Genomic DNA, 23,677 nt, shown 5'->3' with positions numbered 1-23,677 from the left:
TTTCTGTCAACATCTGAAACACACATATCTTGTACAGAACACTCCCTAAACAGAGCGTGGGGGTCGAGTGGACCTGAAGCTTACCACTGCCTCCAGGACTTCCCAGAGACAGTACGCTTACTGGGGAGTGGTCCTCAGCGGCCCTGCACCCTGCTCTCATTCCAGAAGGCAAGGCTTAGAAGTGGACTCAACTCCTCAATGCGTTCTCATGCACGGCACAGCTTCAACCATGACTTGCATGCTAACTAGATCCAAACGTGTAACTCAGACCCTAACCTGGTCTTCTGGCCACTTCAGATGTGGCTTGTCCAATGGGAACTCACTTCCTGTCCTCCCAATCTGAGTTATCAGTGAACACCACCACCCCAGGCAGAGACCTGCAGTGTCTCATCCCCTCCTCCCACAAGCCTTCCTCTGGAGACCTTCCAACCCCTCCCTCTGCCACCGGCTCTTTCAGGCCAGGCCCTTGTCATTTCTTGCCTGGCTCATGACAACACCTTTCTTACAGCTATGCCTCCTCAGCGCCCTCAAGCTTCCCTCCCCACCATAAGCCAGAAGTCATTCAAAAGCACGAGGTAACAGGGCATTCCTTGCTTTAAAATCCTCAGGAGCTCACTATTTACCTATGGGGTCAAGTCCAACTCTTGGCCTCGGCTCCCTGGGCCCTACACAATCTAGCCCCTGACACCATCCTCCTCACCCACCAAACCACCTTTTGTTCATCCCCACATATACCCAAGCCCTTTTGCTCCTGCCTGAACCAAGAATAGTCCAAGTAAGTTCCACTCCCTCATAGCCACTAAGCTGTTGCCCAAGCTACTCTAGAATGTGTCCTTTCTACCTGATGGCTCTGTAGGGCTCGGCACAAGTACTACCTCCTACAAGAAGGCCTCTATTATGCCTTCAACTCCATTTGTGTATTAAAGCACCTAGGCCCATCTCAGCCGACGTGGCATACACCAACAGTATCACGTCAATTTCTTTCAATGTCTTTTCCACTAGGCTATGAGCTCATTTCTGTGTTCCCAGAACCAAGTGTGGCAGTTGGCACACAGTAAATGTTTGCCAAATGAAAGACAGGGCCTAGAAATCCTAGCTCACCAGGCCACAGCCCTTTCTCTGCCCTTCCCTGATACCCAGGCGGACTTACCGACGCAATCGCAGGTGGGGAACTCGGCCTGGGCTCTCTTGGCAGGTGTGTCCAGCAGACTCTTGGTGGGTGTGTCCAGGTACTTAAGAGGTGACTCCAAGAAGCCACTGAGGGTGGGTGTGAGTGGGTTCTCAGCCTTGGTGGGTGTGGCCTCCTGGCCTCCCTCCTCTGAATGGAAGCAGGTGGTTGAGAGCACAGTCACAGCCCCCGAAGATTCAATCTTGATTTGCTTGGGGGAACGGGTAGCAAAGGGGCTCTCAGGGGCTGGGAGACATGTTTGCTGGTTCTCGGGGTCCTGAATGGGCACAGAAGGGGGGCCGGGAAGCCCAAAGCTATCTCCAAATTCAGCCTCAAACTGCCGGATGAGCTCTTCCAGCTTGTCATCGGCAGGGGGAAGAGGGCCAGTGGAGCCTGGCTGCAAGGTTGTCATGGGGCTGGGGGACCTCATTTCCTGAGTAGGGGGCAGCAGGCTGTCCCCGGAGGGACTAGGTGCAAATAGCGCAAGAGAAGGTTCTGGGGGCAGGGGCACAGCAGAGCCCTGTGAGGCAGGCAGAGGGGCCGGTGGATGAGCCTGCACTTCCTGGGAGGCCGGGGACCTAAGCCCTTCCAGGACAATCTGTCGGACAGGTGGGAAGAGGGGCTGTGCTTCCCGGGGCCTGGACTTTTTGATCTGAATGGGCTTTCGGACACTGGGCTTGATCCCAGGGGCAGCTTTCTCCATTCCCACGGGACCTCCAGCTGGTGTTGGGAGCTTCTTCTTCTTCTCCTTGGGTGGTCTGTCTGGAAGCCGTGGGGCAGGTGAGCTTGGTGGGGGCCACCAGCCAGGAGCAGAAGGCTCCGAAGGAGCAGGGAAGGAGGTGTCGTGCACCTGTTCTAGGAAGAGGCTGCGCTTGTGATGGAGGTGCTGCTGCAGGGCGGTCTGGGCCTTCTGGTGGGTGTCGGGCTCCGAGGATGGCGTGGGAGCCTCCCTCTGAAGTACAGGGGATGGGGCCGGGGCTGGGGCTGGGGAGGAAGAGGGTGCCTCCACCTTGACCTTGGGCTTGGTAGGCAGGGCCTCAGGCCGCTTGAATACTGACTGGATGTAATCACTGGCGCTGCCCAACAACTGCTCCAGTTCAGCCATGGGGTCGGGGCTTGGGCGAGGCATGGGCCAGGAGCTCCGGGGCGTTGCTGGAGGGGTGTCGGTGCCCCAGGCTTCAGGGAACTCAGTTCTAGGAGTTGCTGGAGGGAAGGCAGAGCTATCAGGAGCAAAAGATGAGTGCTCTTCAGGAGGAACCACAGGCCATGAGGGAGCCCGGAGGTAAGACTGGGGAGATCTGAAAGGGGCAGGAGGTGACAAGGCCTCAGGAAGGGGGCAAGAAGCCTGGGGGGTGGAATGAGAAGGCTGCGGGAGGGCGGAGGAGAGCTGTGTGAGGGCCTCAATGGCAATGGCGGTCTGCAAGCTGATGTTTTTTTCCTTGGCAATGCTCAGGGCACTCTGGGACAAGGGCAGGCCCTCTTGGGGAGAGATCTGGGGCACCTCTGAGCTGAGGAGTGGCCTGGTGCTTGGTGCTGGGAGGCCGGCCTCACCAGGAGGCAGAGGCCCTGGGAGCCTGGGCCGCTCCTCCCCTCCTTCCATGACCACAGACTTGATCTTCCCCTCCAGCCACTCGAGGTAGTCAGGGCATTCTGGGCCATCGCAGTTGCAGTTGGGTGGTTTCATACCATGCCGTGCGAGGGCCAGGGCCGTCTGCAGTGTGTCAAGGTCTTCGCTGCCAGCAGAGCAGCCCTCGGGCCCTGGCCGGGGTCCCCTGCTGTTGTTCCCAGCCTCACGACTCATCTCACGGTTGAAGGTTTCATAGAGTCGGGTGCTAAGGGCCCCATAAGAGGACACAGCTTCGGCCACAGCCGAAAAGGCCACCAGATCGTGGGCATCTTCCAGGCGAGCAGTATGAGCTGGGCCTGGGGCAGCCTCCCAGTCGGGCTTTTGGTCTACCCGCCAAGGACCCCCAGTCCCCAGCAGACTGGGTCCAGCGGGCTCTCTAGCACCATTGACCGGCACCCCTGAGGCGCTTAGCTGCCGTGAGTCCCCATGGTACACTGGCCCTGAGTCCATCTGACCTGGAACAGGTCCATCAACTGGGCTGAGCTCTGAGCCTGTCTAAAGAGAGAGAGAAGGGGGAAAAAGGAAAAAAATGAACCACACTATTTGAAAAGCATTTCCCTGCTTCATACCACTCAGGTGCATATCTGACCCCCAACTTTTCTTGCAAATCCTCTCTCTGGTACTTCTTGAGCCTCCAATTCATCTTCCCATGTCTCTGGTTCCCTAGCGAGCTTCACCAGCAGAAATAAAAAGAAGATCTTTAAGGTATTTTTAAAGAGAAGATCCTAATGAGACATTCTTAATGTTGCTCAGAAACTTTTAGAGCCTCAGATCAATCACACGAATGAGGCTCTCCTAAAACCAGAGACACACAAAAAGGTCCTTAATTCACAATGATCAGAGTCACACTAGGACTTTATTTTGTTTTTTGTCAAGATGGAAAGAAATCCAACCAAGCCTGTGTGTACACACATGCTCTAAGAGTGAAGTGTGGGTTTGTAGGGGTAGGGAAAGAGGAGCTTTGATGAACAAATTCAGCCTGGAACATGGGTCAGCCATGGCTTCCTAGTGGGGACCCATAGTTCTTTCCCCCCCTAAAACTGTCCTCACTTAAGCCCAGGCTGAGCAGAGAAAGCTGGCAACAGACCACATTCCCACACACAGCCCCAGGCCTGAGGGAAACGCCAATGGTCTGACACAGCATGCTTTTAGCCCCTTGCCGGGGCAGTCCTGCCAAAGACAAGCAAGTTGCTGCTTAGAGAAGGATTCAGGCCTCTCCCCAAGCACAAGAACCACCATTATATACCTCACATCCCCAAAAGCACACCAAAGGGGAAGGATGAGAGGAAGAGGGCCAGGAGGACCTGGCCCAGCAAGTGAAAAGTGAATACAAAGATGTGAAATTGAGTTTGCAGACCCATCCCTTAGGAAAGCAAAGCTCTTCCTTACTGTAGAATGCTAAGAGAAAACACAGAAGGACTGATGGATTTAAGAAGCCATCTGTGGCAGCAGGTGAAAGCATGATGAGGTACAGGATGTACGCATGGTCTCAAAGCATCTCCTCTAAAATTACATAATTACAATAGTAACTGTAGTGGAGAGATCTGGTAGACAGACACCACCTTAACCCAAATGACCAAAGTTATAATCATCACCGATACTGAGACAAACAACACCATATGCCTCTTGATGTAAGACATTGCGGATGACTTAACACCACTCACACAGAACTCCTGCCATAATGTATAACCTGAATCTATTCACAAGGAAACATCAGATAAACCCAAATTGAAGGGCGTTCTAGAAAGTACCTGGATTGTTTTTCTTGACTTTGAAATTTTTTGAAGAGAACAATCTCTTCCCTTAAAAAGAACAGCTAAATGTGTGTTCATGGGTTAGACCTTAGACTGGGGAAAAACACACTATTTTTACTAGGGATAAGTCATGAAATGTGAATGTGGATGTGGATAAGATAATATTCTGTCATTCCTAATCTTGACTTGGATCATTAGACAATGGGTTATGTAAGAGAATGCCCTTGTTCTCAGGATACACATACTGAAGTATTTAGGAGTAAAGGGACAGTACAGACAGTCCCCAACTTACGATGGTTCCACTTAAGATTCTGACTTTGCGACAGGCATTCAATAGAAACCATACTTTGAATTTTGATCTTTTCTGAGGCTAGCAACACTTTCGCGATGCTGGGCGGTGGCAGCAAGCCAGATCCCCTGGTCAACCACGCAATCACCAAGGTAAACGACTGAGGCTCCACAGTGTTCCACGCTGTTAGGGCTTTCTGGATATTGTGTACTGTGTTTTAGCATCCCATCATGTCTATAAAATGCCCATTTTTGACTTACAATACTTTCAATTTATGATTAGTTTATTGGGACGTAACTCAGTCATAAATTGAGGAACATCGTGTACTCAATTTAATCTCAAATGATTCAGAAAAAAACTATATGCATACGGAAAAATATGTCTCTACAGACAAAATGATAAATACATGAGGCAAAACTTACACATTTGGGGTATGTGAAGTCCCAAGTATGATCCCTGCTATTTTTCTATAAATTTTTAAATTCTGTGAAAATAAAAAACTAAATAAGAAATCAGTCCCTCAAGTATAACACAAAGTGTTTTATTTATTTATTTTACAGACACACTCTCACCCAGGCTGGAGTTCAGTGGCATGACCACAGTTCACTGCAGCCTAGAACTCCTGGACTCAACCGATCCTCCCACCTCAGCCTATCAAGTAGCTAGGACTTGATGCATGTACCACGCCCAGCTAATTTTTTCTAAATTTTTTTTATTTTAGAGCCTGAGTCTTGCTATTTTGCCCAGGCTGCTCTCTAACTTCTGGCCTCAAACAATCCTCTGGCCTTAGCCTCCTAAAGTGTTGGGATTATAGGTGTGAGACACTGTGTCTGGCCTCAAAGTGTTTTAAGTAGGTGGCTAAAATGATGCCAGTCCTAACACTGTCAGACAAGGCCATCATGGGCTCCTAAGTGTGGTGGGAAACTAGGGTTTGGGATGAGCTCTGCGCGAGGTTATCAGAGGCCCCAGCCTGCAGCTCCTGCCTCATCCTCACCCTTGCCCCCATTCTGGCCACAAAAGACCCTCATGCTTTTCTAACAGGCCATGTTCTCTGACATCACCAGGCTTTGTACACGTAGTTCTCATTGCCTGGAATGCCCTTCTCAGCCTCTTAGAGCGGCCTCTCTGGCTTATCCTTCAAGCATCAGCTCAGTGTCACCTCTTCCCCTACCTACTTCACAGAATTATCTGTGGCTCCTTCCCCGGGTTCCCAGGGCACCTTCATTAGCACTTATCACATGCCACTACTGTTACTTGTTCAAGCAGCTGCCTTCCTCCCCGACTAGATGGTGGCTCCTGCCAGGCAGGGTCCAAATCTCAATGACTCCTGTGCTTCCTGCCCACAGCTGGAGCAGTAACACTCAGGCAAATGAAAGGCCCACACCACGGAATATATCAGCTTTTCCCTGACCCCAGTGGGAGACTACCTTTCACAAGTCTAGGAATGTGGCGGATCACCCAGCACTCTCTTCTCTCTTAGAAGCCTAAACTAATGTGGCTAACAAGGCTATACAATCTGAAGTGGTCAAATCTTACATGCTTATGTAGGAAGACGGAAGGAGCATGCATAACCAAGAAGAAACACCCGAGAGTAGCACAGGTTTACAAAAATAGTGTCAGGAAGACTAATGCTACATGAGTGGAGGCTTCCCCAAAATGGTCAAGACAACTAAAAGGGATTTAAAAAGTTATTTTTGGTGTGTGAATAAAAACAAGGAAGGGCTAGGATGGCTCTTGTGCCTCTGAATTCTCTGGGAAGGAAAATGCTCCTTGGATCAAAAAGAGGAGAAAGGGAAAAGTAGACGTAGATATGAGGTAAGTGAAGCCAGTATGGATAGGGAGATCTTAAGAAACTCTAAATTCCCATTTCCCAACCAAGAGATCCCACTGATACCTTTCTCAACACCTGTCAGTGATGCTGGAGGAAACCTGCCAGCAGGAGACGGGGCCAACAGGCAAGAGAAGGAGAAGCGTCCTTCCCAACTCTCAGTCTGCTGCGTTTAAGAACGGTCCAGGTAAGAACCACAAGGAGTCAGGTTCCACGGAAGGCCATTAACCTACCAACATCCAAACAATCTTAGTGCTTTGAGTCATGGGGTCATTGGACAGCAAATGGGGAGACACTGTGGCTGACAGGTCACAGGGCCGAGAGCTTCGGGCCAAATCTGCCACAAGTTTGTTTTACTTGCCTATATGGTGTTAATGTTTTTGTTTTGCCAACATTCAAAAATCAAATTCCACATGAAACCTGGATTTTCTTGAAGATCCACGCTTCTACGGGCAAATTTGTCTGTAACTGAGCAGTGGCTACTCCTTACATAGAATATAACTACTCCAACTCACCCCCAGCTTCCCCACTCCACACTGTCTTCTTGAAACCAAGGCTGGGGTCAGGAATTACTTATTAATTGCTTGAATTAATTATCACTTCACTCACTTGTGTTACCTGCCAACCCCCTGTAGGCCTTCGACTTTGCAACTTCGGCTGTGGACGTTCAAATTTCACAAGGTCTGCCATGACCCTTTTGAGGCCAGCTACAGAGAACTACAGGCTGAAAGGGCTGGTTCACCACTGGTTAAATGACCATGCTCAAAGGGTACAAGAGGTGTATCAACTGGGAGGAGGGTCTTTAGTGGTCTGCCACAGGGCTCTGTTCTTGGAACTATCCTGTTCAATGTATTTATCAATAATGATAGAGAAGGCTCACTTAATAAATAAGTAGATGTTGAAAATAGAAGGGATAAAGCTATGTTGAGTGACAGAACCAGGTACCAAAAAGTCAACAGACTAGAGAGAAAAAAAATCTAAAAGGGTAAACAGGGTCTCATACTTAGGCCCCAAGCCACATCTGTGCAAATAAATTAAAGATGGGAGAAGCACATAATAGCAGCAGCGGTACCCATAAAAATGTCTTAGGAATCAGAAGAGTAAAACCCTGAGAGCTAACTGATGGCACACCCAGTATGATGTGATGTGGCAGCTTCAAAGGGTCTTATAACCCAGTTTTTTTCAAAAATTTTCACTACAATTCACAGTAAGAAATACATTTTACACTATGATCCATTAGCTACTTATATACAAGTTTTGTAAAACAGTACTTCGCCTTAACAGATACCTTAATGTATCTTTCTTCTTTATTTTTAAATGCAGGTTGCAACCTTCTAAGTTGATTTCGGGATCTACTAATGGGTTCTGACCCAGTCTGACACACACAGCTATGACCTACCTGAACAGGACTACAGCACAGGCAATGACAGCCCTGCTTGTGACCCAGACAGTCCCCACCTGAATGCAGGCTTCCCTGTGGGGCTGCACCCTCTGGGCAGAGAGGAAGGCGAGCATGAGGGTTCAAAACCACAAGAGGAACAGCTCCCTTTTGGTTCTGAACAAGATAAAACTCCATAAAGTCTTTAAACATCTGAAGGCCTACCGTTTGGGAAAAGAATTAGACTTGTTTTGAGCGGCCTTAAGGGATGGAATTAGAAAATGGGTAAAGAGAGAGAAAAGCTTAGGCTCCATCTAGGGAAGAATTTGCTTAATACTTAGAGATACTAGAAAACACACTGAAACCAGTCCCCCTAACAACCAGAGGAAACAAGTTCTTATCAATGGAGATGCGGAAAAGAAAAGCAAGCAGCTATTTGGCAATTATTGGCAGCGAGGCAGGACAATGCCAGAGGAGGATGGGGACCAGTTTAGCCCTTTCGAAGCCTCAACTCAGACCCATCCCAGCTCAGAAACCCTCTGCTTTTCCCCTCAATTCTCATTCCGTTCTGGGCTCCAGCAAACATCACTGTGAGATGCTCCTTTTTTTGAGACAGGGTCTTGCTGCTCTGTTGCCCATGATGGAGTGCAGTTGTGCGATCATGGCTTAATGCAGCCTCAACTGATTCTCCCACCTCAGCCTCCCAAGTACCTGGGACCACAGGTATGCACCACCATGCCCAGCTGATTTTATTTTTAGTAGAGACAAGGTCTTGTTATGTTGTCCAGGTTGGTGTCAAACTGCTGAGCTCAAGCAATTTTCCTGCCCTGGCCTCCCAAAAGTGCTGGGATTACAGGCGTGAGCCCCCATGCCCCGTCTAAATGTCTGCTTTCTGTCTGGACTTCTCAACTACCCTCCAGCTAGCTCCAACCCCTAGACCATGCTGTAAGCCCACTGAGAGTCAGCTTGTCTAAAATAGAACTGAACTCTCCCTCCTGAGAGCAACTTTCCCAACTTTCCTATTTTTGCATTCACCAACATTCCCAACCCAAATGTTACCCATATTCTTCCAATGTGTGCAGTCATTGGATCCAAACAATTCTAAATGTGAACTGTCTCTCAATTTTATCTCTTCCCTTTCCATCCCTGCCTTCCCAATCTGGGTCTTTCTGTGTGTACGTTTTAATTGTCTCACCTGACAGTGGGTCCTTTAAGCAACTCTGTGTATCCCCAAGCCCCCTCCCTGACCACACATACATGTGCATGCACACACACATACACACTCTTCTCTCCACTCTACAATCTCTTGAACATACCCTCTTTTATGATTCCCAGCCACCAACTTCATAACTCTTCCTCATCATTCACCCTGGCTTCAATCTTCAGTTTAAGAATGCCATTCGTATGCATCAAGTGCTTAATACGTGTGACATACTGTGTGTTCCAAAGATAGCCACAACATTCCCTCCATTCCACATGCTCTTCTTACTGCGTGACTTGGACACTTCCCCCACGGAGAGGTGGGGTCTACGTTCCCTCCTCTTCAATCTGGGTAGGCTTGTGACAATGGAAGTGATGCTACATGACTTTCAAAGCTAGATCATAAAAGGCAATTCAGCTTCTGCCTGGTTCTCTTGGGACTCTCACTCTTGGAGCCCAGCCACCATGCTGTGAGGAAGCCCAGGCCATGTGGAGAGGCCACATGGAGGAGTCAGCTGACATTCCCAGCTGAGGTCCCAGCCAACAGCTGCCATCATCTGCCAAATGTGTGAGTGAAGGAGACCTTCGAGGATTCCAGCCCAGTCATCAAGTTACCTCCAGCTTTTATGCCTTCCCAGCTGAGACCCTAAATTTTTTTTTTTTTTTTTTTTTTTTTTGAGACAGAGTCTCGCTCTATCGCCCAGGCTGGATGAGAGTGCAGTGGCGCAATCTCGGCTCACTGCAAGCTCCGCCTCCCGGGTTCATGCCATTCTCCTGCCTCAGCCTCTCTGAGTAGCTGGGACTACAGGCGCCCGCCACCACGCCCGGCTAATTTTTTTGTATTTTTAGTAGAGACGGGGTTTCACTGTGGTCTCGATCTCCTGACCTCGTGGATCCGCCCACCTCGGCCTCCCAAAGTGCTGGGATTACAAGCGTGAGCCACCGCGCCCGGCCGACCCTAAATATTAACGAACATATAGAAGCTACCTATGCTGTTGTCACTTCTGACTTCCCAATCCACAGAATCCCTGGGCATAACAAAATGATTACTGTTTCATACTACTGTGTTTTGGGGTGATTTGTTACCTGACAATAGACCAGACTATGTATTTCAGGAACCCCAAGAAGTTTTAAGATGAAAAGGAAGAAAAAGGCCTATAAGTCAATGCCCTAAATCATATCAGTGCTGTGAAGGCAGTATCTACAGGGGCCTGTGGGGGCTCAGTATATACAGCTATCTGGGCAGGTGGGCAGGTGGGTGTCCAGGAAGGTTTTATCTCAAAGAAATCTCAGAGAGGCTAGAGAGAGTAGCAGGTATTTTGGAAGAAGGGGAAGAATTCTGCAGGAGTTCCAGATGGAAGGAATACCATGTGCAAAGGCACAGAATCATAAGCCCTGGCAGGCTTGGAGATGCGTAAGCTGTTGAGTGTATCTTGATTGCAAAGGCAGGGGAGGCAGGTGTGTGGACCACAGCCTGAATGCTACAGAGAGCAGATTTACATCTCAGGAGGGGCATTCAGGCATCCTGCAGAAGACAGACTGCAGGGTTCCAGGCTGGTGACCCAAAGACCAGTTAGGAGACTATGCAACTGTCCAGATTAGTAACAATAAGGACCTGAACTAAGGCACTAGCAGACAGATGGGGAAGAAACGTGGTTATGGAGGTAAGTGATTAAATTTAGCAGTGAGACAAGGAACAGAATCAATCCCTCCCTGAGAAAGTCCTCCTTGACCAGTCCTGTCCGCCACAGGCTGCCCCAGAGTCTACAGTTACCGTGCATAGCCACACTCTGTTAGGGATCTTTTCATAAGAGTGTATGGTCAACTACACCATTTGCTCCTAGGGAACCAGGCATCTGCCACACCTTCAAAACCTACTGGAGTCTCTAGAATTCGTTCAAAAAGCTCTGTCGCTTCTTCCTCCCCAAGGACCTGGCTGGTGCAAGCCTCATCACCCCCATACTTTGAGATGACCCATGGAAGTTCTAGGCAGAGTTGGTGATCTCTGCTATTATGGCACCCATTACAACGCACACACGGTAGAGGTCTGCAAAGGCTGTAGGGGGCCTCCAGAGAAGCCCAAGGTGCTGGTGCTGCACATCTTACTGCCAACTTCCAGGTGCAAACCCCTTTTCCCTGCCCTCGCTGGGTCCTCACACCCAACCCCATCAGGTTTCTTCCCTGCTTCACAATATCACTGAAAGAGGGTATGCCCATCCCAGGCTAAGTCTTCCCCAAGTTGGAGGTGTGTTCCCATCACCTAGGGGCAGCAGGGATTTGTTACTAGGAGACTGAGAGGCAGGAAACATTACTCAGGCAGAGAAAATGCCCTTCTCAGATCCAAGAAGAGACATAACTCTTCACTATACTCCATGAAGAGTTCATATGTGCATACAGCATCGCCAACCCCAGTCACATTTCCCACCTTCAGAGAGCTGGGGACCCTGTGCTGAAGGTGACCCTGCACCCCGCCTGGCTAGCTCACAAGGTCCCCTGCCTCCTCCTCTACAGTGCACTCCCTTCTTAGACTCCCAAATCCCCAGAGCTGGTCCTCCTGACTTCTGCAGGCATTCAACAGCAGCACCCTGCTCTCCCCACCCAGGGGACTCCAGAGCCCCTCAGATGCCAGGCAAGGCTGGAAAAGTGTGGAATGCCACTCCCCAAACACCTCATTCAGTCAACAACACAGTGAAGGATACAGATATGGCAACTAGGTTTCCCAAATCCTTCCTTACTCTCAACACATCAAAACCAGATCAACAATTCTCTATTAAAGGAAAATAGGGAAGAGAGAAGATGAAGAGTGTTATCTTGAAAGAGCAAAGTCCTGATTGGCTATACCTTCTTAAGGCCTCTAAGAAAGGGGAAGTTACCAGAGGAACAGAGTCTGGAGGGCTGTTTTGCTTACTGTCAGCAGTTACACACCGTATTAGAAGAACCACGTCCAAGAAGGTGTTTTTGGCCAGAATGAACTAGCCTGTGGTCAACCTTCAGAGCCCAGTAGCCCATTCTCTGCAGAGGAATCTTCTGAAGCGAATTCTCATGGGACTCCAAGATAGTGGTGGCAGCGCCCCACCCTGCTAGCCAGTAAACTCCACCCAGTACTTTCCCAACCACACATACCACCAGCTCAGCTACTCTGATCCACAGCAGCTGTTCAAGGCTGCTCATTCCAGCCTCATCCTTTATCTCAGTCCTAGAGTTCAGAATCCACCTCCTTACAAAGCTAATTCCTTCTTCCTTGCCACCAAATGGATGGCCCCACTCTCTCTAATAGCAAATGGGTTGTATTTATGGCATGTTCTGTCTAGGGTTGATGAATTATTCATTTCTTAAGAGGATTCTCCCTTTGGAAGATTTATTGATAAAACTAATCAGCGAGTACAAAAAGAGAGTTTTAGGGGAACCCTTGCAGAGGATGTGCACATCTGCCTGTTCCTGCAGAAGTGAGTGTGTGCCCATGGGCACACTGGCTAGCCCAGTCCCATGTCTGCACCCTCCATACCCAAACTGGCCATCCCTGCAGACAGCAACTCCAGGATTATGTCTGACTTCTTGAGAGCATTATACATTGGCAGAGGGTATTCTTATATGAGGTGGGGGGAGGCAGTTGTTTTTGTGGTTACTACATGCATATCAGTAAAACACTTTAAAATCTAATTTTTTTTCCTACTACAAAATGGGCAGATACAGCAAATCTGTCAGTGGCTGGGGTGATACTTAGGAAAAAGCTGAAATGGGCCTAATTCCCTGAGGTCATCATATCTGGCAGAAGCACAGGACTTTGTTCATGTCCTCTGACCTAACAGTAATTAATGTGGGTTCGAGGAAGAAAGGAAAAGAAGGAACCAGGAAAAGTCTCTACATGACTCTGATGGAACCCTCTTATGACAGGCGGAGTATCATGCGAATTGTCGCACATTCACTTATCTCATTTAATCACCACATGCTCCTCCAAGGTGGAGATCAGAGATAAGGACACTAAACACAGAGAGGGGAAGTAATTGCCTCAAGATCACAAGGCAATGTGGAAGAGCACAGCCATTTTAACCACTAAGTACTCTTAATTTCACTGGAAATGTAAAAGTAAACAAGCCAACAGAAGACATAAAAAAGCTACATGTGCCAATGATTTTCCCTCAAGCATGAACAACAGAGAATTACAAACAACCTGAGTGCCCCAACAATAGGGAGACGGTTTTAAATTTTATATTTCTTCTTCATGAAAAGGGAATAAACATATGAAAAAATACTCAATATCATCAGTAATCAGAAAAATACAGAATAAGATCACAAGAAGATTCCATTTTACACCTATTACGTAGGACTGAAGAGGAAGAACATTTAGTTTGAATCGTGGCCCCACCACTTACTAGCTGTGTGACCATAAGCAAGTTAGCTAATCTCTCTGTGCCTCTGTTTTGTCACCTGTAAATTGGGGATGAGTAACAGTACCTACCTCACAAGATTATTATGAAAATTAAACAACATATGAAGAGCATTTATAACAGTACCAGGTACACAGTAAGCACCGCGAGAGGGTATTTTAGTTTAATACCAAGTGCCAACAGGGTTTAGCAAGAACTTTTTTTTTTTAAGACAGAGTCTCACTCTGTCGCCCAGGCTGGAGTGCAGTGGTGGGATCTTGGCTCACTGAAACCTCCGCCTCCGGGGCTCAATGATTCTTGTACCTCAGTCTCCCAAGTAGCTGGGACTACAGGCGCACAACATCACACCCAGCTTGCTTGCTTATTTATTTATTTAGTAGAGAAGGGGTTTCATTATGTTGGTCAGGCTAGTCTCGAACTCCTGGCCTCAAGGGATCCACCCACCTCGGCCTCCCAAAGTGTTGGGATTACAGGCGGGAGCCACCACACACTTTTTTTGAGACAGAGTCTCACTCTGTTGCCCAGGCTGGAGTGCAATGGCACAATCTCGGCTCACTGCAACCTCCGCCTCCTGGGCTCAAGTGATTCTCTTGCCTCAGCCTCCCGAGTAGCTGGGATTACAGGCGCCCACCACCATGCCCAGCTAATTTTTGTATTTTTAGTAGAGACAGGGTTTCACCATGTTGGTCAGGCTGCTTTCGAACTCCTGACCTCAAACCACCGTGCCTGGCCCCAATAACTACTTTTTTTTTTTTTTTTTGAGATGGAGTCTCGCTCTGTTGCCCAGGCTGGAGTGCAGTGGCGCGATCTCCGCTCATTGCAAGCTCCGCCTCCTAGGTTCATGCCATTCTCCTGCCTCAGCCTCCTGAGTAGCTGGCATTACAGGCACCCACCACCATGCCCAGCTCATTTTTGTATTTTTAGTAGAGACAGGGTTTCACCATGTTGGCCAGGCTGGTTTCGAACTCCTGACCTCAAACCACTGTGCCCAGCCCCAATAACTTTTTTTTTTTTTGAGACGGAGTCTCACTCTGTCGCCCAGGCTGGAGTGCAGTGGCGCAATCTCGGCTCACTGCAAGCTCCGCCTCCCAGGTTCATGCCATTCTCCTGCCTCAGCCTCCCGAGTAGCTGGGACTACAGGTGCCTGCCACCACACCTGGCTGATTTTTTTTTTTTTTTTTTTTTTGTATTTTTTAGTAGAGACGGGGTTTCACCATGTTAACCATGATGGTCTTGGTCTATTGACCTCGTGATCTGCCCGCCTCAGCCTCCTAAAGTGCTGGGATTACAGGCATGAGCCACTGCACCCAGCCCCCAATAACCACTTCTTATACCTCACTAGCAGGAAGGCAAAACAGAACAAATAACTTTGAAAAGGTTTGTGGTGCTATCTTTTAATGTCAAACATGCACATCTCCTACAGCCCTGCAATCCGACTCCTAGGAAAGCTTTGTACACGTGCATCAGGAGACATGTACATAAATTTTCATAGCAGCATTACTCAGCTTTGCGCAGTGGCAGTATCGTAGCCAATGAGGTTTATCCGAGGCGCGATTATTGCTAATTGGAAAACTTTTCCCATAGCAGCATTACTCATAAAAACCACATCATGGAAATATTTCTAAGGGCCCATAAACTACAGAATGGACAATGGAGTATTATAGAGCAGTGTCAATGAATGAGCCACAGGAACATAAATGAATCCCAGAGACTACAACAGGGTTTGTTTTTTTTTTTAAATCAACGCTCGAGGACTACATATGTCCTACTGAGTCTACAAACCTCAAACAAGCAAGCAAAATTAAGTGTATTATACAGGAATGCAAACTTATATAATGAAGGCTTTAAAAAGCAAGGGAATGATAAGAACAAAATTCAAGGTAATGGTTACCTCTGGAGGTGAAGAAGGGAGATAGGGCTGGGGGAAAACACCCAGGTAATTTCAATGATGTTGGCAATATTCCAGCTAACTTGGGGAACTGGCATGTGTTTATTATGCTTTATCTATTTAACATATATAAAATACTAGGGTCAAGTATGGTTCAAGTAATACATAAAAAAATAAAAACTATAATACAGCCATACCTCGTTTTATTGTGCTTCATTCTATCGTGTTTCGCAGATATTGGGGGTGGTTTTTTTTTTTTTTTTAAATGATGAATTTAAGGTTTGTGGCAACCTCACATTGGGCAAGTCTCTTTTTTTTTCTTTTTTTTTGAGACAGAGTGTTGCTCTTGTTGCCCTGACTAAAGTGCAACGGCACAATCTCGGCTCACTGCAACCTCCGCCTCCCAGGTTCAAGCGATTCTCCCGCCTCAGCTTCCCGAGTAGCTGGGATTACAGGTGCCCGCCACTATGCCTGGCTAATTTTTGTATTTTTAGTAGAGACGGGGTTTTGCCATGTTGGCCAGACGGGTCTCGAATTCCTGACCTCAGGTGATCCCGCCCGCCTCGGCCTCCCAAAGTGCTGGGAGTACAGGAGTGAGCCACCGCGCCCAGCCACATTGGGCAAATCTTACTGGTGTCATTTTCAATAGCATGTGCTTACTTTGTTAGCATTTTTTGGCAAAAAAGTATTTTAAAATTAAGGTATGTACACATTTTTTTAGCCATAATACTATCACACATACTTACTAGACTACAATATAATGTAAACACAACTTTTATATGCACTAGGAAACCAAAAAATTCACGTGACCAGCTGTACTGCCATATTCACTTTATTGCAGTGGTTTAGAGCTGGACCTGCAGTATCTCCAATGTATGCCTGTTTATAATATTTAATCAGTAGATGTACACAACTGCTTAAAATTATATGGAATAAGAACATAAAACTAAATGTATTAAATGAAAAAGTGAAACTTGAGAATGTACTTACTAAATGAATGCTTTCAGAGGGTTTTTATGATGGGGGAAGTACATACTATTTGAAATGGGGAAAAAATGGGATTCAAAATATTGCCCAATTTAACAATTCAATTCAATCACAATGCATGCCTGTGTACATACACAAAACAGCAAGGGGAATCATACAGAAATGTTAACAGTGCTTATCCTCTGCGTGATAGAGGATGAGTAACTTTCTTGTTTATAGTTTCCAAAATTTATCATAGGTATTTTCATCTTTATTTAGGGGAAAAATATTTAAGAATAGAACACCTATAAAACACCTGAAACTGCAAACTACACATGTCTGTGAATGAGACGATAAGGGAGCAGTCAGGGAAAATTTCTGGGTATTTTTTGTGCTATTTCTGTTGCTAGAGAGTTGTATGCAGTTATAACACAGAGGCAGATCACACATAATGCAGAAAGAAAATGAAGAAAATTTCTAAGAGATGAGATGCACTGGAAGGTGAAGATGAGCCTAGTTGAGATGGGGTGCCAAGCCTGAAACTTCCACCCATTCAAAGTTCTATGTAACTTGCTGTTCTCGGACCAGAACTCCAAACTACAGCTCTGCAACTCTGACCTATGCAAAGTTATCGCCTGGGCAGCACACGCTCCCCTGCAGCAGGTGGGGGTGAAGGGGGAGCTGCAGGCTGCTCTGCAGGCTCCACGTGCCCCACCCCCAGCCTCTTGATCTGCAGCCCAGAGCAGGATCCAGCTCTCCTGACGGAAGCCCCTGCCTCCAGCAGCCGGTGGCGGCCCGGCCAGAGGCCAGCCGGGAGGAAATCGAGCCTAACCACATCTGAGGCCTGGCAAAAAGCAGCAGCAGCTGCTCTGAAGCTGCCAGCACACAAGAACCAGGTCATGACGCGGAGGCAGCTCCTCAGCCAGACCCAGCAAGGGCCTCAACTCCCCTAAAACAAACACACACACACACACACACACACACACACACACACACACACGCTCTTGCAGCCACCAGGGCCATCGCCCAAGCCCTGCGGTGCACGTCCCATGGCCAGAAAAGCCCCCATCAGTTCCCAGCGAGGCAGGGCATTCCCACAACTCCTCCCACCCAACAGCACAGATCTACTTCTCATCACCCACCTCCTACTCCAAAAGTCTAATAGGCTAAAGAAACAGAAAGCATGCATTGCTAACACCACAGTCCCCCGCAGAGCCAGTCCTTCACCAAAGGCTCCATGCACTTTCCCTAAAGAAGCCCCCAATCCCTCAAAACCCACTGACAGCTCAGGTGTGTCAAAGGGGCCAGGTTTAGAGAAGGAGGACAGCAGCCCACAGTTTTGAGTGCTGAGTGCAAACTTTAAATAAGCACCTTTATGTTTAAATGTAACCTTTCTGTTCTTCCAACAACTCCACATCCATTTTAGTAGATGAGGTACAGAGAAGATAACTAACATACTCCAAAGCTCAGAATTGGTGAGTGGCAAAGTAGAATCCAACATCAGAGTCAATAGTGGATGCCCATGGCCTCCCAGGTACCAAGGTTCTAATCCTTCTTTTGGAGAGTGAGCTCCCACATGTGCCTCAATAATTATTCATGGATTTCAGCTTTTCACAGGAACCCCTGTGTGTTTGCCCCCACTCAATCCTTTCTCAAGGACTTAAGACCTAAGTTTTTCATTCAAAGAAATAAATCTTTAAGCAACCACCCAAAAATCTAGAGGAAAAATAGTTTTTGGCAGAGGGTATCCACCTATCAGCCACAATATCAACTTCACAGAGTAGGCTAGGAAATGCCATTTAGGGAAGCCTGCTGCTGTCCAGAAAGCAGGAAACTGGGGAGCACAAATTAATTCTCTTTATCCTAAACTTCAACTCCTGGAAAAGTCACACAACTCATCTTAGTGTGTAAAGCTTCATTATCCACAGTCACTACTCGTTTATTAGCCCAGATAACTGAAAGATGCCAGTAATCTGGGTTTGCACGTGTTCTTCTGAAAGGCCTGTGTGCAATGCTGGAGAGACAGAACAGGAACCTCAGCATCTGCACAGCCGTTATCGTTTCTGAGGGTCGGGGTGATGAGGAAGGCCACAGGGGTCCCTCGTCTCTCTGGCCTGTCTGTGGCAGCAGATCACCCACTCACCTGCCCACCCTGGGTTTCTGTGACCCTGCCAGTTACTGGCCCTCCTCCATTCTCCTTTTCCTCCTCTGTCCCCTCAACAGAGCTGTTCTCCACTCTCTTGCCCTCACTGCTCTCCATCGCCCCATGCTCCCCTCAGAAGCCTCCCCTCCAATCAAGGCCCCACAGCTCAGCCTGCACCAACAGCCCCAAAGTTTCCTTTTTCCTTGACTGCTTTCCAGCTACCAGACACACTTCCACCTGGATGCAACTTAAGCCCATCACATTTAAAACTTAACTCAGCGCCTGCCTCCTTTTCCTCAGCAACTCCTCCCCTGGACATCCCTTTAAAAAAAAAAAAAGAAATTCATGTTAAGATCCATTCCCCTGGGCATCCTGGCTAAAGCCTTCCATCCCCTCTGATGTCCTCTTGATGTTTCCATATGCAAGCAAACCCTAGTCCTGCCAACTGCTCCTGTAGAGCATTTCAGATCTGCCTTCTTTTTGTTTTCTCCTCATTTATCTCTCACAAGGACAAACTCAGGAGGTGGCTCCTTGACTCGCCACCTGCCTCTGCTTCCATCCCAGAACACTACTGTTGGACTCATATTCAACCCACTGAGCCTTGAACCCCCATCACCCAGCTCCCAGGCCAGGGTGCCTTCTAATTCACAACTTCCATCTTCTGTCTTGGTTCAAATAGTAAAAATAAGTGAGTAAATAAATCTGTATATAAGCAAATAAATGAACACATGAACAAATGTTATCAAGAGCAATAAAGACTACTTCCATCAAGCAGTGCTGTTCCTAGAAACTTTTTTTTTTTTTTTTTTTTGAGACAGAGTCTTGCTCTGTCCCCCAGGCTGGAGTGCAGTGGCGCGATCTCGGCTCACTGCAAGCTCCGCCTCCCGGGTTCGCGCCATTCTCCTGCCTCAGCCTCCCGAGTAGCTGGAACTACAGGCGCCCGCCAACACGCCCAGCTAATTTTTTGTATTTTTAGTAGAGACGGGGTTTCACCGTGTTAGCCAGGATGGTCTCGATCTCCTGACCTCGTGATCCACCCGCCGTGGCCTCCCAAAGTGCTGGGATTACAGGCTTGAGCCTAGAAACTTGAGCTTATGTTTGCGTTAAAAGAAATCTTTCCACACAATAGTGAAAGCTGAAAACTCAGTATGAGGGGCTTGGTTTGGTAAACTATGATACAATTCAACAGAGTATTATACACTCATCTAAACCTGTAATTATAAACACTATGGAAAAAAGCTAGATGAAATAGGAAGAACAGCAGAACACCACACTGTATGAAGCTTAGACTGCAACTATGTAAAACCAAGCACACAAATGAGAAAACTAGGTAGCTTTTTAAAAAAGTGAAAGTAAGTATTTGTAGCCCACAGAATTATGAGATGTCACCCACTGATGCTATCAGCACAACAACCATTCCTTTCCTATATGCATACATAATTATGTATTCGTTCATTTATCTCTCAAACAAATATATATTCAGCATCACTTCTTTGTGGATAGACTAGTGAACAAGCAGAGTCCTTTCTCTTGGATAGGGACTTTTTAGATGTCTGAATTTGCCTTAGATCCTATTCAAAGGCAAGTTCCTTTAGGAACTGATACTGTACCACTATCACTAACATGTGCACGGCAACATAAACCCATGTTACATACATACTCTGTGGTTTTGAGTATGTGATGAAAGCAATGAAAACCGATATTAACTGTGACTTTATCTCCAAGTGAAGCTGCCTCTAGTGTAGTTACTGATAGGATATCAAAGGCATACTACAAACTCATTATAGAGCCAGAGAAAACCCTGGTGGATGATCCAAGAGAATAAAGAGAGGTCACAGGCATAGAATAAGGAAAAGAAAGGACAGCTTCAGTAGAAGTTGCTGAGAGAGACAGACGAACAAGAGGTTCTTTTCACTGTGGAAAATAAAAAAGATGTAAAAATCTCCCACTGCCCAAAGATGACTATAGTTTATATTTGGTATCTTTTTTAACTATGCAACATACACTTAATTTACAAAACTGGGATGACTGAGTATATCAGTGGTTTTTTCTCATATGCTAATTTCTTCCCTAACTGTATAAACATTTTCCTATATTGTTAACTATTCTTCAAGAATTTCATTTTTAATAGCTGTCCTGTTTTCTCTGGCATGTATATAGCATACACAGGGCCCCAGAGGCTGAATCTCTAGGTTTTCTCCTGTTTGCTATATTCCCAAGGGACATATTGACTGTTGGAGTAGTGTCTTTCCTCCTCCTTCCATGTCTATTTGGGCTTATTATTCCCTTGAGAACAGGGATGGCAACTTGGCACTAAAGGCTAAATGGATGGATTCTACTCAACCTTGAAGGCTGTAGGAAACAACCTTGATAACAACAGGTAGGGGTAGGATTTTACTCATATTAGCACAAGGGTTTCATCTTATTTGGGTGACTACAAATATAAAAGGTACGTGTCTAGTAAGCCTTTGGGGACAACTGCCCCTTTCAAGATTGGAGGAGAAGCAGTAGTAACACTAGTATTTGCTGTTCTAGTACCCCAAGGTAACAATGATGAGACCCCTAAGGCCCATGGTTCTACAAACACTGGTTGAAGACATGCCCAGCAAGAGATAAGCAGATTGAGCATGGCCAGCTGAGTCTTGGCCAGGACTCCTGTAAGTGTGATCTATGGACTAGCACTATTCTGCAATCTCCATTAGTCCGTGACAAGGTAAATACAAAAGCTAAGAGTAAGTGTTAACTTTAGAAACTTGTATCACAATTTCACATCGTCATGGCATCTAAGCACATGATCATTTTTCTAGTAATTCATTCTTATTTTTACAAAATTATCAGTCCATGATGAATTAGAAATTTTTAAAACTTAGTCCTTCACCAGAAATTTTGAAGATGTACATCATGTAAATGTTAATACCAAACAATACATGCAAGTAACCAATAAAAAAGCTATAAAGACCAATCTAGCTATCTCATCTACTATAAACATCTACAAAACAGAAGACACTAAGATAATTAAATGGGAAAAGAACAGTATTTTAATTGGGACAACTGGATATCCAGTTGCAACAGAATGAATGTGAACCCCTGCCTCACACCATATACAAAAACTCACTCAAAATAGATCAAAGACCCAAGTATAAGAACTAAAACTATAAAACTCTAAAAGAAAACAGACATAAATCTTTATTACCTTGGATTAGGCAGAACTTTCTTAGATATGAGACCAAAAGAAAAAAGATAAACTGTACATCATCAAAATTAAAACCTTTTGAGTTCCAAAGGACACAATCAAGAAAGTGAAAAAAACGGCTAGGCATGGTAACTCAAATCTGCAATTCCAGCAGTTTGGGAGGCTGAAGGATTGCTTGATGCCAGGAGTCTGAGACCAGCCCGGGCAACAAAGCAAGACCCCCACTCTACACAATTTTTTTTTTTTTTAATTAGGCAAGCATGGTGGTGGCACACATCTGTAGTCCTAGCTACTTCGGAGGCTGAGGCAGGAGGATCCCTTGAGCCCAGGGGTTCCAGGTGCAGTGAGCCACGATCACTCCACTGCACTCTAGCCCAGATGACAGAGTAAGACCCTGTCTCTTAAAAAAAAAAAAAGTGAAAAAAACCCACACAATGGGGGAAAAAATTTATAAATCATATACATATATATATAAAATCATATTCAAGGAATTCATATAGAAGAGATAACAAACTCTTACAACCCCTTAACCAAAAACCCCAATTTTAAAATGGGCATGTTCACACAAAAACGTGTATACAAATGTTCATAGCAGCATTATTCATAACAGCCCAAAGTGAAAAGAACCTACATGTCCAGTGACTAAAGAATGGATAAACAAAATGTGGTCTGTGCATGCAACGGAATATTATGCAGTCATGAAAAGGAATAAAGTATTGACACAGGCTACAACATGGATGAACCTTGAAAATGTTATGCTAAGTCAGCCAGACACTAAAGATATATACTATAACATTCCATTTATATGAAATGCATGGATTGGGTAAATCCACAGAGACAGAAAGATAAGTGGGTGCCAGGGGCTGAGGGGGTTAGGGGAACAAAGAGGGGTGAATGCTATTTGCCACAGGGTTTCTTCTAGGGATAGATAAAAATTTTGTGAACTAAGAGAGTGGTGTTGGCTGCACAATCTTGACTATACTAAAACCACTGAATTGTACACTCGCAATGGGTGAACTGTATATGATTTATATCTCAATAAAACTGTAATTTCAAAAAAAAAGTCACTTCTCATCACCCACCTTCTACCCCAAAAGTCTAAAAGGCTAAGAAAACGAGAAAGCACATATTGATCCTTCATCTGCATCTCCATAAGCAGCTTTGAAGCAAAAGCAGAAACTGAACACAAGCTCAAGGAGAGTGGGTGAGCTGGTGAGCTCGCCCTCAAACAATGGTTCGGAGACAGGGACAGAGGAAAGGGAAAGGCAAGAGTGTGGTGCAACTCATTCTCTGCAACTCATTCATCAGCGTTTCTCTCTCCTTTTACTTCCCTACTGGGTTACAAGTGAAAGTGAAAACAGGAGGGTCTTATCTCAGGGAAAGTAGTGGTGGTCCCTTTTCCATCAAAGAAAGATGGGAAGAACACCTCCCACGTCACTGCAGGGGACAGCAGGAGTGGTGGCAACTCTTGAGTGGGGAGGAAAGCAAGCTGGGGCAGCCCTGAGCTCTGGGTTGGGGAAGAGAGAGATGAGCTCTAGAAATGCATGGGCAGGGGGCCTGGAAACGAGAACCACTGACTTAAAACCAGCTGATCCCCTGGGTAGAGTCACAGATAACTAGAAAACAGGAAATGGAACTTGGTTCAAAGGCCCTTAGAATTAAAAAAAAAAAAAAAAAAAAAAAAAAGTTGGAGGGGAAGAGTTTGTGAGCGATTCAATAAAATAAAGTGAGACAAAGAATGTATAATATGCAGTAAGCATGCCCTTAAAAAGCTAAATGCAAATCATTTGTTAAAAAACAAATCATGTTTTTAATATCTATTATACAAGGGAGTTCTGCTACTAAAAGATAACCT

General features: G+C 46.3%; 1 protein-coding gene and 1 non-coding gene across 3 annotated transcripts in view; one reads left to right on the top strand and one right to left on the bottom strand.

Annotated features, from left to right (window-relative positions):
* TET3 (tet methylcytosine dioxygenase 3) overlaps positions 1-23,677 on the bottom strand; it is a 130,081-nt gene that overhangs the window by 65,392 nt on the left and 41,012 nt on the right. For both annotated transcript variants that reach the window (XM_032176527.2, XM_032176528.2), the window contains exon 3: positions 1,151-3,290. In XM_032176527.2, the coding sequence (XP_032032418.1) occupies positions 1,151-3,290 (2,140 nt within the window). The remainder of the gene's footprint in view (positions 1-1,150; positions 3,291-23,677) is intronic.
* LOC116484425 (U4 spliceosomal RNA) lies at positions 15,136-15,280 on the top strand. The gene has a single exon (XR_004252583.2). It is a non-coding gene; the product is annotated as a U4 spliceosomal RNA (small nuclear RNA).

Source organism: Hylobates moloch, unplaced genomic scaffold (genome assembly GCF_009828535.3).
Source record: "Hylobates moloch isolate HMO894 unplaced genomic scaffold, HMol_V3 SCAFFOLD_15, whole genome shotgun sequence".
Taxonomy (NCBI): Eukaryota; Metazoa; Chordata; class Mammalia; order Primates; family Hylobatidae; genus Hylobates; species Hylobates moloch.
Note: the sequence above shows the minus strand (reverse complement) of the source record. Positions and strands in the feature narration are given on the sequence as shown.